This window comes from Mus caroli, chromosome 19 (assembly GCF_900094665.2).
Source record: "Mus caroli chromosome 19, CAROLI_EIJ_v1.1, whole genome shotgun sequence".
Lineage (NCBI taxonomy): Eukaryota > Metazoa > Chordata > Mammalia > Rodentia > Muridae > Mus > Mus caroli.
In genome coordinates, this window is record NC_034588.1 from 22534524 (window position 1) to 22552755 (window position 18232).

Sequence of the window (18232 nt, forward strand, 5' to 3'; positions counted from 1 at the left end):
TCACCTCCACAGCAGTGACTACTAAGGCAGTCACAAACCTGTGCAGGCACTTGTCTGTCTCCTGTAGATTGTTAAGTTCCATCTACGCAGGCTCAGCCCATGGCTGTTCTGTTCAGCACCAAGCGGCTTGGCCCAGGTTGGTTTCTTCATAAATAGTTACTAAGTGAAAAACTAAATCTGTCTTCCTCTTAAAGTGAGGACACCCCACCACTACCACCATTTACGGAGTGCAGTGTGAAGCTGATATAGGAAGGAGGGCTCGTGTCAGGCTCATGTGCAGGTTAACAACCGTGACACAGCTTACTAACATGGCCATGAAATCTAAGGATTTAAAGAAAGAAGCGCCACTCTGTCTGGCAGCCGCATAGACAAAGCAAACTGTGAGGCTGCTGTTCGCCATGGATGGTGTCAGGGAATCTGGTACTTAAGGCTTTTAAAATCCCCTTTCACTTTCCTTATTTGCATGCTGTGTTTGGACTAGCTGTAGGGAGGGAGGCAGAGGCAAGATTAAGACAGGCAGTATACATACACTCCCAGGGCAAAGAAGTCCAGCTTTCTTCAAACAGAGCCTATCGAGCGTTCCTGCGTGGCTGAATGAATGAATGGCTTTTAGCTGGAAAAGAGCAGGTTTGAAAGGAACTAACCTCTGTCTAGAACTTGGGCAGCTGAGGCCGACCTGGGATACAACATATCAAGACTGTCTCAAGAAGCAAATTAAGTAAGTCAGTGAAACAAAGTTAACTGTTTGATAATATAAGACACTGTGCCTTACCTGCCACCACACATCCTTTAACAGCAGAATATAGAATACTAATGTTACTGGCATCTCGCTTGTGGCTTTCCATATTGTGAATAGTGTAGATTGGTATTGGGGGGGGAAGGTGTTTGGATATGAAAGCTTAAGGCTCAATTGTCGGCAGGAGCACTTCCTGCTAGACCTGTTCTGAAGGGCCTGGTTCAGTTCTAGTTCGTGCTTTCTCTATACCACGGTCTTTTCCTGGAGGAGCTGTCTTGCTATCTCTGATGCCTCCAAATGCTAAGAATTCACTTCGTGAGCTGCACTGTCCAGTTTATCCTCATGGTTTTCATGCCTGCTTCCCAGCCATAGCTGTGGGTCCCCCATGATGCCCCTAACTGTGGCACGCCATACTCGGCCTCTTGTCATGGTGGGACTCTGTGGCAATGCTACACTTCTATGGCACTGATTCAGCTCTTCAGCCATGTCCCTGTGCTTCCTGTGAGAGGGGGACAGTGTGTTAATGGGAATTAACTCTTTAGCTTCGGCAGTCAGTGTCTGTTGAGTATAAACATGTTAATCGTGTGTGCGGTTGTGGCACACGGGTGTAATTATCCTTCATGGCTCACTCAGTAATTAGGCTTAGAGTATGTAGCAGAACAATGAAGCCATTGTGCCCTGACTAATAGAGTTATAATATCAGAGCCTTGTCCATTTAAAAGTTCAAGGCACATTCGTTTGGAAATGTCTCCTGCTTTTTGACTCATAATAAAGAATAGCTCATTATGGTAGAAGTCTAGAAAAATAATGAGTGTTTCTTACTCGAAAGTGGCATTTTCTCAGAAAGATAAATACTGTGTGTTGTCTTTCATATGCTGGGTCAAGTAACACAGGAACTCTTTAGAAAAGGGAGCATGAGGGAGGGAGTGGGAGACAGGAGGAGTGAGTCAGGGAGTGGGGCGTGGGGTATGACAGAAGTACATGGTACCCATGGGTGAGAATGTCACCACAAAACCCATTGTTTTAGACAATGAATATACACTGGTTGAAAAGATGGACAGCCAGGCATGCTGGTGCAAGTCTGTAGTGCCACCACTCACAGGGCAGACATAGGAGAATCACAAAGTCTGAGGTCTGCAGAGCAAGCTCCATGCCCTAGAGATACATAGCAGACTCTGTCTTTAAAAAGAACCCCTGTCCCTGGCACATAATGTTATAGCCCACTGAGAAATAGAGGGGTGACAGGCAACAGCCCAGATGTTTCTGTATGCAGATGTTTTGCTCTGCTGGACATCTTCAGCAAGGATTTCTTGGCTTTGGCACTACTGGCGTTTGGAGCCTAAAGGCTATCTTGGGAGAGGGGGCAAACATTCAGTGCCACCTCAGGCCACCACTGAAGCATTCGCCTATTGTAGCACTCCCTTGTGATGTTGCCAGATGTCACCACGGAGAACAAAACTGAATTGAGAACCACTGCTGTCTGAGCTACTAGCTGGTGAGCAGAGTCCGTTTCAGGTCTTCCCAAATCGCATATCATTTGGACAGAAAATGGCACTTGTTTATAAAGTTACAATTGATCAAGTAAATAATGCATTGAGCCTGGGTGAACTGATTTCTAACGTGTCTGTATCTCACTCACGAACGGAGAAGAGCCACAAGAACATGCTACACTGCTGTTGAGGCCGCAGACAGGCCTTTTTATGGGGTTTGGAGTTTTACAGGAGGTAAATTTACACATAAAGGCTAGCCTTATTGGTGTGATGATTCTGATTTCCCTCTGAGCTCATGGGAATCTATCCTGGACTTGGGGAGCCTTCTCTAGTTGAGGCTGTCACGGTTTTTTGTGGTCAGCCCTAATTTCAGACCAGACTGACGGGGTAGAGATGAGAGGAAAAAGGACTCGATAACCTTTGATTTCCAGGTGTGAGGCCAGCTCAGGAAGGATGCTGGCCTAAGGCACTGCTGCAAACCACATTCAGTGAGCAGCGGAGTCTCCCAGACAGGGCTGCTGTCAAGGCTGCTGAGGACCCTCCACTCCTGCTAAGCCTAATGTCTGTTTCTTTTTCCTGTGTGTGCCATCTGCACTAGGCTGTGAGCCCAGTGAGAGTGGAGGTCTTGTTTCTTTCCTTTACATTGTATCCCTACAGAGAGTGTTAAACAGTGAAGAGAATGGAGCATAGGTTTTGTTTGTTTGTTTGATTGTTTGTTTTAAAGATGTATTTATTTTATGTATGGGAGCACACTGTTGCTCTCTACAGACACACCAGGAGAGGGCATCGGATCCCATTCCAGATGGTTATGAGCCACCATGTGGTTGCTGGGAATTGAACTCAGGACTTTTGGAAGAGCAGCCAGTGCTCTTAACCCCTAAGCCATCTCTCCAACCCAGAAGGATAGGTTTTAATTCGTCTCAATATTGATTCTAAGTTGAACACATAAATTCCTATCTTCTCTCTTCTACACTTCCCAGTGGCTAGTAAGACTATTGCTATTCTCATAATAGCAGACACCTTTAAACCCAGCACTTGAGAGGAAAGCAGAGTTCTCTGAGTTCAAGGGCACCCACAGTCAATTCCAGGTCAGCCAGAGAGATACACCATAAGACTGTATTTTTAAAAAGAAAAGAAAACTCCCAAACCATTTTAATTGGTGCTCTAAATTCAATCTCTCTTTGCCAAGTTCAGTCCAGTACGGACACAATTGCTATAGCCTTAATTAGCCTTTATCCCCTAGTTGGTGGCTAAATACTACAAGGGGAAGGGGTAGGTTGCCCAGCTCTTGGTATAAAGCATCTTCTATACCATCCCCTGTCTCACCTATCCTGCCCCTACAGACACAGCCCTCCCCCACCTTTCACATCCCCTGCCCCCACAGACACAGCCCTCCCCCACCTTTCACATCCCCTGCTCCCACAGACACAGTCCCACCCTCCTTTCCTTGGCATTCTTACCATCACTACTTCCCTGGTCTTCAGCTGCTCTTTTTGAGCATCCCATTCTGTCTTGGCCACTCCTCACGGATTATCTTCTGGATTATCTTCTGGCTTGTTGATCTCATACCTTTATAACTAACTTCAAGCCGGGCTGTGTTTGACATTCCTTTTTCCCCAGCTAGCCTAACACCTCATTTTATTTCCTATGAATTTTTCCTCCCACTCTTTCAACAGAATAGGCTCGTTTTTCTGCATCCAATAACTTTTCATTAAAGGTTATACAAGGAGGACAGAGGGGTGCTGGGGTAGTCAGACTCCTCCAGTACTGCATTCCAAGCACTCAGAAAAGTCTCGTAAACACCTGTGCAGCTCTCCAGTTCCAGACCGGTTGGAAGCTGTTGTTTTCTTGAGTTCCACTGGCCAGTGGAGTTTGGGCTGTGCGAGAATGGACATAGTTCTGTTATTGCTTTTTTGGGGGGTGGGGTTGGTTTTTTGAAACAGGGTTTCTCTGTGTAGCCTTGAGTGTCCTGGAACTCACTCTGTAGATCAGGCTGGCCTTGAACTCAGATCGCCTGCCTCTGCCTCCCAAGTGCTGGGATTAAAGGTGTGTGCCACCCCTGCCTGGCTATATTTCTGTTATTCTAAAAAGGGTTTTGAGACAACTAAAAAGTCATCTTATCATTCAGGTATAAGTTTTCCCCTAAAACTCAATTGTTTTTATACGTCCTTGCTCTTGAATTTGCCAATTTTAATAAAAGCCTGAGTTTGGTTACTTAGCATTTTCTTCCTTTTACAATACAGCCCCCCCCCCATGTGGGGGTAACGGTGAGAGGTGAGAAGATAGCACAGGATAGACGCTGCTGCATCTCTCAGAACTCAAGGTCACTCTTTAGGCTTTTCAAGAGTTTATTTTTTTGTTTGTTTGTTTGTGGGGTTTTGTGGTTTTTGTGTTTGTGTGTGTATGTATGGTGTTTTGGGTTTTTTTGTTTTGTTTGGTTTTTGGTTTTTGGAGACAGGGTTTCTCTGTATAGCCCTGTGGAACTCACTCTGTAGACCAGGGTGGCCTAGAACCCAGAAATCTGCCTGCCTCTGCCTCCCAAGTGCCGGGACTAAAAGCATGCGCCACCACTGCCTGGCTGTCTTCAAGAGTTGTAATCTCAGAGCCACTCGAGATCCAGATTCCTTCCACCACAGGTTCCTCCATTCCTCATGTAAACTCAAGTCAAAGTTGACAGCTATCTACCCTAGCATCACATCTGCATGGGAGAAAAAAAAGAATTCAAAAGATTATTTCTAGGTCTCTGGAGAGAGGTTTGAGTTGGGGTCGGAGTGAGAGTAGGGGCTGTTTCATGAGCTGTCTGTTAACAGTCTTCTCAGCCACCTTCATGCCTGCTTGCTTGAGTGTGCTTAGATTTTTACTGCAGTACATTCATTTACATATATATGTATATATCACTCCTAGTTCCACACCCTAAAAACAACTGCTAAAGGTGTTTTAAACATCTACTTTCTTTCTAACATCTTGTTAATGGACATGTGAGTCAGTGAGGAGATGTTTTGAAATTGTAATCTATTGCTCTGAGGATGTTCATAGTGTAAAAGACAGGTACTTGTACAAAAAAAAAAAAAAAAAAAAAAACCCTGAAAATAAATATGGGCCCCATAGATGACCTAGGCATGTTGACAGGTGCTTGTGTACGGATACACTGGAGATCAGGAGATTAAAAAAAAAAAAAAGTGAGATTGTGTCCTGGATGTGGTGACCAGCCCTCTTTTCCAAACACTTAAGAAGCTTGACGTAGGGGAATCTCTGAGTTGGAGGCTAGCCTGGGCTACAGAGCTAGTTCCAAGGCAACCAGGACTACCTAATGAGACTTAAGGGGGGAGGATAATTAAATTAAATAAAAACTACTTAAGTGAGACTGGATATTTTAATGTAATGGAATACTTGGTACCCAGGATAATTGTAACAGGTGACACTTTGTTGGGGGAGGGGGCAGGTATTTGCTTATTTGGTGGTGGTGGTGGTGGTGGTGGTGGTGGTGGTGGTGGTGGTGGTGCTAGAGAAAGAAATATGGACTCCAGGGTCCCTTTCTGTCTTCAGGATTCAGCAGTGCTTGGAAAGAAGTCTGCCATGGTTAAATTCTAACTGTCTCTGATTTCCAGGGGGAGAAGTCCAAAGTGTCACTTGGGGATAATTCAGAATGACCCGGACCTTTGGTTATCTACATGCTGAGCCTGGGAAGTAGCTAAATATAGGACAGTTAAGTTTTGCTGCAAAGTATGTTTCGGGGGTCAGGGGACATTAACACCCGACTAAATCCACTCCCTTTTCCTATGGAAAATGATGCAGTGGGAATGCCCTCAAGAAAAAAAAACGGGAAGAGCCATGCCAGCTGCCACCGGCTCAGACACGATCGCCTTTTTCTTTGTAAAGTCTCTGTGATACTCTCGCAAGCACGCTCGCTCGCTCGCTCGCTCTGCTTCGTTTGCGTTGGATAAAGGGCCTGTTTCGTTCATTTTCTTGAAGATCCGTGGCAAGGGCTCAGCCATTGGAGGGAAACTATTGGTTACCGGTCACCTGTCAGGAGCTAGGCTGAGAAGTGCCCTTCAGTGCTCGGGAACAGTGGCCAATTGTGGCCCTGCCCTTCCTCAGGTGACCCGGGCTGAGTTTGCTGGGCCTGCCTCCAGAACACAGACTCTTTGATGAAGTGTCTGGCCCCGGGGACAGGCTGAGCCCTGGACAGGCTCACATTGCCGGCTTTATTTGGGCTTCTGGCAAAAGTCGCACTGAAGAGCACAGGTTTTCCCGAAGAAGGCGGCTTCCTGTTTTCATTAAGACTCCAGTGGGGGGGATGCCGGACCGCTGAGTGTGCTTTGCGGGGTGACGGCGGCGGGACGAGGGGAGCCCTCATTGGTGCAGGCTGGGCCTATGGTGTCCCTGCGGGCCTGGGAGGTGTGCGCACCAGTTGACAGGCATTCCCTTAAGTGGAGAGGAGCGGAACCCGGGCCCTGGGTGCGGCGGCAGGAGGTTGGCCTCTTGTGGGCCTGCGGTAGGTGAGCTGGGGAGGGGCTGGCCTTCAGGCTGGGGGCCGGGGGAGCTGAAGGAACTGGGCCGGGTGCTTAGGAGGTTAGGGCGACCAGCAGATGGCTTCAGCTCCCTCCGCGCTGGACCCTGAGGCTCTTCCCCCACCCCCCATCCCCACACCGTGAGTATTCAGCCCCCACCCTCCACCCTGAGATGGTGGGCTGCGTCCTTCTCTCCTTGCTTCCTTTGGAATTTCAGACACTTCTGGAAACAGGTCTGGCTGCATATTTTGAGCTAGCTCACTGTCCCGTGGAGTTGGAGAGAGAGGGGAAGATACATTCTGTTAGCATGAGCTCAAATTTCCAGGCACTGGAACTCTGGGTCAGCTCGTGCTCGGGCACTTATTTCAAAGAGAATTCCTTAACCTTTACTCCAAGCGGTTTTAATACTGTTTTGTTGTGGTGTGGTGGCCGCGGTGGTGGTTTGGGTTTGGGGGTTATTTGGGTTTGGCATAGTTAAACTCTGGGACTCACACCACAGGCTAGCCAAGTACTCTTATCTTAATATTGTTTAGAAATTGAGACACGATGAATGTGTGCCCAATGCGTGCCCATTTTTATTCCCGTTTGATGGTCTTTTTAAACTTTCCAGAGTTTTTAAAAGAGAAAAACGTGGGGGCGAAAGCAGATCACTCCAAGCATTTTGCATCAGCTGTATGCTGGAGCAGTGTTGGGTGCTCTGAAGGCAGGCAGCAGCCTAAATGTGCTCCACATCCTTGGGCTGGGCAATAGTATAGACAGGGAGAGATAACCAGGACTGGGGCAGGGGACAAATGGCTCTCATTTTCACTCTTAGCTTTTGGTCCTTTCCATAGTCTTAGAAATGCAAGCCTTCTCAGTGTGGCTGTAGAAAAACATATGACCTAATCCTACCGTTTAGACAAACAAAACGACCTTGCTTTTAAATCTGAAATGCATGGCTCAGATCAGCAACAAGTTCTGTGCTTTGAAAGGTTCCTGTGTTTCCTTTTTGAAATGTTTGGCTTAGCCAGAAGTAGCGTTTACTAAATAACCACGTGATCCTGAATTTGGTTTGCCCTTCTTTCCATTTAGACTTGTCTGGGTTGCTAAGGATTTCAAAACCAGGTATTTGTGAGTTAGTAAATGGTGTATCCAAAAGCAAAATAGGGCAGAGTGGAGGAAACTTTCCTCCAGTTGGAAGAGAGTTTGAAGTAGGGGAGAGAAACTAAGCAGTAGGTGAAAGTCTGTCCTGCCACTGTGTTCTTGCACATAGGGTACTAAAAAATTCACTTCCTGGCCAGTGTCTCCTCCCTCCCCTCCCCCCGGCCCCCCAGCCCCAGCTTGGAAGCAAGAAGGAGTCAGAGCAAGATGGAATCATGTAGAGCTAGTTAGACACTGGGTGGCTCTTGGCTACTGGCAAGGCAAACTACCAAACCTGCAGAAAAATTAACACACACACACACACTGACGTCCCTGGCTCCATCCTTCTGCTGTGACCCACTCTTCTTAGTGCATTTTGTGACTTAGCGGACACTATGTTAGGTAGGATATAACTCCCCTCTTTTCCTTCAAAGAACTGTAGAGGACAAGTGACTCTACGAGGCCATATTGTCAGGCTTTTAGTACCAATATAATTTGTGGTTGACTCTCACTGTCTCATAATGTCATGGGTTGAATACTTAAATTGTCCTTTTACTTGTTAAGGGGGGTGGTTAGTGCTGTAGATGGCTCTACTACTGAACTTCATCCAGCCATGCTTACTATATGTTGAAATAAAAATCTCTCTCAATTGCCCAGATTGGCCTTGAACATAGAATCCTCCTGCCTCAGTCTCCGCAGTAGCTAGGATTACAGACTTTTTGTCATTGTGATGGGCAGTGTCTCCATTTTCATTCAGAGGGGTGAAGTTCAGAAACTAGGACCGACAAGTCTTAAACCGGGCTGCTACACTCACAAGTGATTGTTCTTACTAAGATATGTAATGCATGTGTTGCCGTGTCTTCTTCTCTCTCTTAGAAAAAGCAGACGGAGTTCTGAATGGAGACCATAACAAGGAAAAGAAAGACCCGTATTTTGTGGAAACCCCTTATGGTTTTCAGCTAGACTTAGATTTCGTCAAATACGTGGATGACATACAAAAGGGAAATACTATCAAGAAACTGAACATCCAGAAGAGGCGAAAGCCGTCTGTGCCATGTCCAGAAGTCAGGGCCATACCTGGTCATCAAGGTGTGTGGACTTCCACTGAGTCTCTTTCATCCTCCAACAGTGATGACAGCAAGCAGTGTCCCAGCTTCCTGATAGCCAGAAGCCACGTTACTTCAACCCCAATCCCACGGCCACCTCCCCCACTAGAGACCTCACCCACTTTTGCTGTGTCAGAAAACCGACAGCTGCTGCCCCCTCCCTCACCACAACTCCCCAGGCATAACCTCCATGTCACCAAGACATTGATGGAGACCCGGAGAAGACTGGAACAGGAGAGAGTCACCATGCAGATGGCACCGGGTGACTTCAGGAGGCCCAGGCTGGCCAGTTTTGGAGGCATGGGCTCCACGAGCTCCCTCCCGTCCTTTATGGGGTCTGCTAACCACAGTTCTGCAATACACCAGCTTCAGAATGGCTACCAAGGCAATGGGGATTATAGCAGCTATGTCCCAGCAGCTCCTACGACATCTTCCATGGGAAGCTCTGTCCGGCACAGCCCATTGAGTTCAGGGATCTCCACCCCAGTGACCAACGTGAGCCCCATGCACCTGCAGCACATCCGAGAGCAGATGGCCATCGCCTTAAAACGCCTGAAGGAGCTTGAGGAGCAGGTGAGGACCATCCCCGTGCTCCAGGTCAAGATCTCCGTCTTGCAAGAAGAGAAAAGGCAGTTGGCCTCGCAGCTGAAAAGCCAGAGGGCCACGTCGCAGAACGAAGTGTGCGGTGTGAGGAAACGCTCCTACAGTGCAGGCAACGCCTCCCAGCTGGAACTGCTTGCCCGAGCCCGAAGAGGTGGCGGGGAATTGTACATCGACTACGAGGAGGAAGAGATGGAGAGCGTGGAGCAGAGCACGCAGCGGATCCAGGAGTTCCGACAGCTCACGGCCGACATGCAGGCACTGGAGCAGAAGATTCAGGATAGCAGCTGCGAGGTGGCATCAGAGCTCAGGGAGAATGGGCAGTGCCCGTCTCGGGAGTGCAAGTCTGTGGCCGTGGGTAGTGACGAGAACATGAACGATGTCGTTGTATACCACAGAGACTTCAGGCCCTGCAAGGATACGGCTGTGGGGACGGTCACCGAGACAAGGAACGTTGGCATCAGCGTGACAGAAGCTATGCTTGGGGTTATCACTGAAGCTGACAAAGAAATTGAGCTGCAGCAGCAGACCATAGAGGCCTTGAAGGAGAAGATTTACCGCCTAGAAGTACAGCTTAAAGAAACCACCCATGACCGCGAGATGACTAAGCTCAAGCAAGAACTACAGGCTGCCGGATCCAGGAAGAAAGTTGACAAGGCCACAATGGCCCAGCCACTTGTCTTCAGCAAGTTGGTGGAGGCACTGGTGCCAACCAGAGATCAAATGGTTGGCAGTCATGTGGACACAAGGGAGTCATGTGTTGGGACCTCTGTGCAAACTAGTAGCGTAGGCACCTCCTGCCATCCTGACTGCAAGAACCAAGTCGTGGGACCCGAGCTGCCCATGAATTGGTGGGTCGTGAAGGAGAGGGTGGCAATGCATGACCAATGCGTAGGGAGGTCTGTTGAGACTTGTGACCGGAGTGTGGGTGTGGAAGTCAATGTCTGTGAAACAGGCAGCAACACAGAGGCTTCTGGGAGCGACCTGACACTCCTTAAGACAAACTTGAACCTCAAAGACGTGCGGTCCATTGGCTGTGGAGATTGTTCCGTGGATGTGATTGTCTGCTTTCCCAAGGAGTGCACCTCCCGAAGCATGAACACAGAGGCTGTAGGCCGGGAGGAAGCAGCTGTCATGGCGGTGCCCCATACCACAGACCAGCACACCAGCACGAATCTGGAGCGGGTGGACCAGTGCACTAACACAGAGGCAGCCACCCTGGTGGAGTCCTGCACCAACACTCTCCTCAGCACTCTAGATAAGCAGACCAGCACCCAGACTGTGGAGATGCGAACGGTGGCCATCGGAGAAGGCCGCGTCAGAGACATCAACCCCTCCACTAAGACTCGGTCCGTTGGTGTCGGGACAGTGCTGTCTGGCAATTCTGAGTTTGACAAGCCATGTGCTGTGAAGACCAAAGAGTCGGGTGTGGGACAGATAAATATTCAGGACAACTATCTAGTTGGTCTCAAAATGCGGACCATAGCGTGCGGGCCTCCACAGTTGACTGTGGGGCTGATGGGCAGCAGGAGGAGCGTGGGTGTTGGGAACGAGCCCGTAGGAGAGCTCCCGGAGGAGTCTCCTCAGCCTCGGGTGGCATCTGGAATGGTGACTGGCTTGGATCACTACATTGAGCGCGTGCAGAAGCTGCTGGCAGAGCAACAGACGTTGCTGGCTGAGAACTACAGTGAGCTGGCGGAGGCTTTTGGGGAGCCTCATTCACAGATCGGCTCCCTCAACTCGCAGCTCATCAGCACCCTGTCGTCCATCAATTCCGTCATGAAGTCTGCAAGCACTGAGGAGCTCAGGAACCCTGACTTCCAGAAAGCCAGTCTGGGTAAAATTACAGGTAAGCGGTACCCCTACCCCACACCCCGGGACCTGAGAATGAAGACTCGGGGAGACATAAAAGGAATAAGGGTTTGCGTAGCTCAAGGCTCTGAAGACTAGGAAGCGCCAAGCATGGCACCAGCTTCCAGCAAGGTCTATTTTTCTCTGTCATAGCAAAGAATATGGTGAGATGGAGCAAGAATGCACCTATCCCCAGGATAGCGACATCAGTCTATTCCTGAGGGCAGAGGGATACATTTTCCATCATGAATTGTTGGGAACACATCAAACCCTAAGAGAGAAGGCAGGGAGAATGTCCTTCTAGGAAGAAAGGCTTCCCTTTTCTTTTCTTTCCTTTCCTTTCCTTTCCTTTTCTTTTCTTTAAGCTGCTGGAGCCATTTTTAGAGTCATAGAGCTTTGGGATGATGAGGTGAATGCAAACCGAGACCAAGACTGATAAGCAGCCTTGCTGACCTCACTGTCTCCCTAGCTCCTTTGGCCTCTTGCTTCAGGCTAACACAGGGAAGCATGTCCACGAGACCTGGCTTCCCTGGCGATGACCTCTGAGGCGTTATGTGATGCTTCATGTCTGTCTTCTGGTTATGTATTTGTTATACCTGCTTTCAAAACTCCCGTATTGTTTATACACATAATTATCAGTATACGACCAATTAAAACTTGTAGAGGGAAATGTTCTTGGTTAACCCTTTATGAGAGGGTAGGCACTTCATGGACTTGTTAAGATGGCGAGTAACCTTTGACTTCCCACTTCATTTCGGCACAGGCTCTGAGGATAGGTTAGGGAGTTGAGCCAGTTAGAACCTCCTCTAAGCAAGCAATAGACCAGAGAGCTGTGTCGGGTCAGTAAGTAGCAAGTGCTGTAGAGAATTTGCTTCCATTTATGGGGACAACAAGTGGAGTGCTGGAGTGGAAGGCGTGCTTTTGAGGAAAGCGACCTATAAGCAAAAACCGACAGCGGGGTTGGTTTTTTTTCCTTTGCTCCTGTTGATAGGCACACACCCTCTTGTCTTTTCCTATCCATTGAGAATCCTGCTCTCGACTGTTTATCTTTAAGTTGAAGCTAGTCCTTGAGCCATCACCCTGGGACATTTTAGGATGTAGCAGCTCCCTAAGAGGCTCAGTAAAATGACAGTTCTTGGAACCTGGTGCTCTAAGTCTCTGACAGTACACGGTGCCCTACAAGACCTGGGCACAGTCCACGGCTTCCATTCCCTGATGCTGTAGTTCTCATGAACCAACATTACCTAGGGAGAAGGGTGCTCATCAAGTTAGTTTGGGGGGTATAGATATTAGTAGGACACCCACAGAAGTCTCAGTGTGCCCCTTTATTCCAGAAGGGAACAGTCATGAAAGTAGACTAACATAAACCCTTTCTATATCTTCGAATAAACAGGATTAGAATGCTGTGTGGGGCTTACATGTCTGCCTCTTCATCCTTTAAAAAAAAAAAATCATGATGTCAGATGTTAATGTCACAGAAAACTTTGTTGCCTCAGATAGAGATGGCAGAGGGGTTATAAGAAGGTGCTCGCCCCAGCCTATCTCCTCCCAAAACTGCCATCACTATCCCACATTCTTGTCGAGAATGCTCCGCCGGATCCCTGGAGTCATTTTTATGGCCTCCTGAGCATGGAGACCAGGAAGTTTTATTTGATGCCACAGTGTATCCGGTCACGCTGACATTCCATGCATCAGTGTGTAGCTCTGACCCTCCATGAACCTAATTAATCAGATAATATACTCGAGGTCTTGTGGCAGCTAGGAATGAAAGGAAGAAATCGTCTCAGTAGCAGGCAGTTAGTCTGACCCCTGTCAGAGCACACAAGAGCAACCTTCAAGGCCATTTATATAACTCGTGCCACATATGTATTGTAACCAAGATTTACTAAGAAAGGAATTAGGTCGAGAATTTACTCCATATTGGATGTTGGGATATGTGGGCTGGAAATTTAGGCCAGCGTGATACAGGAAAGGGGCAGCATTCTTAATATCTGTAAGCTGTGTATAAGGAAGTGTCAGAGGACACTGTGACTTAACCATTGCAATCCAGAGAATTGCTCACACAGTGTAGAATACATATCATTGCCAAAAGGCATTCATTCGTACAACCTTATCCTTAAAACAAAGCAAAACAAAACAAAAGCACCACAATCAGGGTCTGACAGGTCTCAGAGTATCAGTAGTCGCCTGGGAGTCTGAGTGAGATTCTGTCTGCAAACAGTCATCTTTGCGCCTTCCTGTAGTGGGGGATGGATGGGGGCAGGGGGGACTGTAAGAGGGAAGCATGGTGCAGTCTGCCGCATGCTGCACACATGCTAAATGAAAGCCGCTGCTGCTGCTGTCCTCAACCTTCCAGAAGAGGACTTGTTCAGAGCAGTTGCCAAGCAAAGCTTGGGCGAGTAACCTTTGTGGGTGTTGTTGTTGTTTAAATTTTGTGTGTATGAGTGGTTTGCCTGAATGTATATCATTCAGGAATGACTGCTTCCTGCAAAGGTCAGAAGAGAGTATCAGATTCCCCCCCGGACCTAGAATTATAAATGTTCGTGTGCTGGGAATCGACCTAGGTCCTCAGAAGCAAAAGTGCTCTTTAGCATCTTACTGGATGGCGGTGATGGTAGTGGTGGTGCATGCCTTTAATTCAGGTCCTGGGGAAGCAGAGGTAGGCAGACCTGTTTGAGTTTGAGTACAGCCTGGTCTACAAATTGGTTTCCAGGACAGTCAGGACTACATCAAGAAACCCTGTCTCGGGGGGGGGGGGGGCACTGAGACTTCTCCCCCTCCCCTTTCCCTCTCCCTCTCCCAAATTCATTCTTTCTAGAGTTAAGGGTTCAATGACAGAATCACTTGTCTACTTGCAAACTATTGCTGCTTCCCTCCCTGACCCTGGCTATCCTGGAATTAGCTCTGTAGACCAGGCTGGCCTAGAACTCAGAGAGACCTGCCTGCCTCTGCCTCCCAAGGACTTCCAATAAAGGTGTGTGTCACCACTGCCTGGCTACAAACTGTTATTTTTAACCACATCATCACACAGAATACTCTCGTTCTATTTAAAATTGCATTGGGAGTGTGTGATTGTAAGTTAGCCCTTTAGAAAACCGAAACGTTAACTTCTCCTGGAATGCCCCTGTGTAGTGGCTATGTACAAGAGTGAGCGTATGTGCCTTGTGTTTCAGAAACATACTTTCTTTTTCTAGCAAAATGTGAGTTTTGCTATTCCCCTGTGTATTTTCTCACCTAAGTGGCCATAAGCATTCTCCCGGGATTTGAGGGACAGTGTGTATGGCTTTTGACACAGCAGAGGTTGGTGCTGACTAGAAGTATTTATCTCCCTGGTACTGTTAAAATGGCCAGAGGACATAAGTTCACTCCCTGCTCCTCTGACAGGCCCTCACTGTGGGATCAGGCCAGCCTTTTAATGATCCTCCTGGCCCAGCCTGCCCAAGTCCAGGTGCACACTGGGCCTGGCTAGGAGGAAGGAAGTCCCTCTTGTTACCAATAAAACCTTAAGAAGTAAGCTTTGTTTTCCTAAAGGGAATTATGTTGATTTAAAGAGTGGATTTTTCTTCCTTCCTTCCTTCCTTCCTTTCTTTCCCTTTTTCCTTCTGGAAAGGGGAAGAAAATTCTAGACAAATGACTCAGAGTTATAAATACCCTAAAAACATCCAACTATCACTGCACAAATACAAACAGAACTTAACAGCCTACCACATCGTTTATAGAAAATGCATCTTTACACTCACAGGAGCCTCTGTGCTTGCGTTCTTGGTTCTCTTGGGTTCGTTTGAAAAGTTTATGAACTTGAAGGCCTTCTCTCAGCTGTGTAAGATTGTAGGAAGAAATCCAGACCAAAAAGAATGGGAAGTGAAACAATTACAGAATTGTGTTTCTAGTTAGCTCTTTTTCTTGTACTAAACCACTTAGTATCTGTTTTTCCTGTTTATGCTGCTTTTTAAAATGCTTTAAGAGCATCAGAATAAGCCAAAACAAATGTGCCTGGAACCCTGCAGTGGTTAAATGGCCTGGGGGTGGGAGTGGGGCTGAGGGGAGCAGGAGGTAGGGAGGCTCTGCTAGGCTGGGAGTATTTGTCCTGGGTGTATTTGTCTCTGCTATCTGAGGCCTGTGTCTGCATCAAATGAGAAGACTTCTCCCAGGTTCTCTCCCAGCAGAATTTTTCTATGGAAATAGCTGTGTGTAAAAGGCATCCATTGCAGCTGAGGATCTTCTTATGAATATATTTAAACATGTATTAACTGCTACCACCCATTACCCGCTCCCATCACCAAATAAGCACTCCAGATGTAGAGGCGCATTGGGATAAACGGGCTTAAAGCAGAGCGTTGTTTGTAGCTATGCTTAAGATGAAGCCATGTCCTTGCTAGGGATGCTTTCCGCCACAAAGCTGCATCCCCAGCCCTGTGATCGGAGCTTAATCTGGAGTCCGTCCATAACTTTGGGAATATTTTTACGTACTGGCTTTTTTTTTTTTTTTTGGTAAAAACAGTGCATAAGTTTTATCTTACTTTCAAAAGTAATAATAGCTAAACAGGCATGATGATCCCTTCGTGCCTATGATTTTCAATACTCCAGGAGTAGAGGCTCAACTTTTGGCAAATGTTCAAGAGGATCAGAAGTTTGGCTATGTAAGGAGTAATGGGCTAGCCTAGTGTATATAAGACCCTGTCTTGGTAAAAAAGAAAGAAAGAAATTATTTCTGCTGGGCATATTGTTCTAGTGGGCCCACATCTTTAATCACAGCACTCAGGGAACTGAAACAAGTGGTCTCTGAGTCTGAGATACCCTGGTTTATATAGTGAATTCCAGGCTAGCCAGAAGTAAAAAGTGTGACTTTTTTTTTAAGCTAATTGAGCTGGAGAGATGGTTCTACAGTTAAAGACTACAGCTCACAACCAAAACAGGACTGAGAGAGATGGCTCAGTGGTCCTCTGTTATGCAAGAGGACCCAAGTTCAGTTCCCAGCACCCACATGATGGTGCATAACCATCTGTGACTCCAATTCCAAGGGATCCAACATCCTCTTCTGACCTCTACACCTGGCATGTGCTTGGTACACATGCATACATGTAAACAAAACTCACGCACATAAAATAAAAGTAAGTCTTTGTTTTCTGTTTTTTGGGGTTTTTTTAACTGATAACTGCCCCTTGCAAGGTTGAAATTGTAGTCCCAGGTCATTTGATCATTTGTTAATGATCATTTGTTAATGATTTGTTAAAGGAAAGACCTTCAGCTAAGAAGAAAAGATCTTTAAAGATTTAACTCTGCCTTCTCCTTTGGCAGCCCTTTAGTTGACACTGACTTGAAAATTCTGCTCTCTCGAACTGATCTTCCTAAATGGTTATTAGTGAACTGCAAAAAGTATTCTGGGAAAAGATGGTGGCTTCACTTGATACTTCTTCTCTGACAGAAGCTTGAAGCGTGTAATAGGTGTCAGGCTAAGGGCTGGCGGTTGGTAATTTTCAAGAAACACAAATGGCTTGACTTCATGGTGTCCACAGGAATGACAAATGCAGCTGCAGAGAATTCATCAAGTTATCACTGTGTCTTTTCCTGAGTTGGAGGGTCATTCATGCTTTAGTAAAAATGTTTATAGTCCATACTGCCCCCACATATTCATGTTGATCAGTAGCTGGACATAAATGTCAACATAAACAAAGTGCAGCTCTGCAACAAAAAGATATACAGATGGGCCATGAATAACTTTCCCTCTGTTTGGGAAGCCAAGAGAGGCCTGGCAGAAATGTGAATGATCACCCATGGAGATGTTAGGCAAGCAGAAAGTGGCCAGGGTTCAGCTGTAGTCAAGGCTTCCAAGGTCTGGGGAGGGGAAGAGGACCTTAGCTTCTCTGGGAGGGGCATGCGCATGCAGAGCACACTTTAACCCAGCTTTAGTTCATGCAGCCTTCCCGTCAGCCTGGGAATTCTGGGTCAAGTCATGGGAGGGTATATAATTAAATGTGGGTGGGGTTTGTGGTGAAAGAGAGTTTGATTCTTAATCCACTCTTTTAGCATTGTCATTTCTGAGTGAATGCCCACTTCAGATACAGTCTTAGCAGCCTTTTAAACTGTTCTCGGGGAAGTATCACGACGGTGCTAGGGACAATCGAACTGCTACTCTGATCTGTCACGGGGTCCCAGGGTCCCTTGGTTGGAAATGACTGTATGTTTCTGACAACGACATGCCTCCATTGGGAGCAGAATTGCAAGATGATTGGTCCTGCTCCTCCATCTAAGCCACACACTTTCTCCCAAAAAGGACATGTGCCAAAAATAGAATCTCCACGGTCTCTCCCTCAAACCAGTAGGTACCCAAAGTGGCAGGTCTCTGCTTGTGCCCATCAGCTTGCCAGTAGGTAAAGAGTTATTCTTTGGGGATACAGGTAAAGGCGTGGATGGCCTCCACGGTGAATCAGGAATTATGATTCTACTCCTTCTTGACAGGGGCGCTAAATGGTCTTTAAAATCCAGTCAGAATGCTAAAACGTAGGCATTGCAGCTTAGCTGTTTAGCCTGCTGTATTGTTTAGAGATGTGTTTTCTAAAATCAGCTATAAAAAAAAAATAGAAATATGGATTTGCAGCCAGACATGGTGGTACACACCTTTAGTCTCGGGACTCGGGAGACAGGTGAACCTATGTGAATTTGAAGCCAGCCTGATCTACAAAATGAGTTTTAGAACAGCCAAACCCTGTTGTGAATAACCAAAAAAAAAAAAAAAAAAAAAAAGGATTTGCTTGCCAGAATATTATTTTAGTAAAATTTCAAAAGCCAGGAAGAGCTATCACAGAGGAAGCAGAGGGG

General features: G+C 47.0%; 1 protein-coding gene across 14 annotated transcripts in view; it reads left to right on the forward strand.

Moving 5' to 3' along the window:
• Kank1 (KN motif and ankyrin repeat domains 1) overlaps positions 1-18232 on the forward strand; it is a 195238-nt gene that overhangs the window by 161295 nt on the left and 15711 nt on the right. For 10 of the 14 annotated variants that reach the window (XM_021151518.1, XM_029472382.1, XM_029472388.1 and 7 more), the window contains one exon: positions 8733-11411. In XM_021151518.1, the coding sequence (XP_021007177.1) occupies positions 8733-11411 (2679 nt within the window). Of the gene's footprint in view, positions 1-6315; positions 6726-6795; positions 6878-8732; positions 11412-18232 lie in introns of those variants that run through there. The other 4 variants (XM_021151521.2, XM_029472390.1, XM_021151520.2 and 1 more) reach the window with 3 other exon arrangements.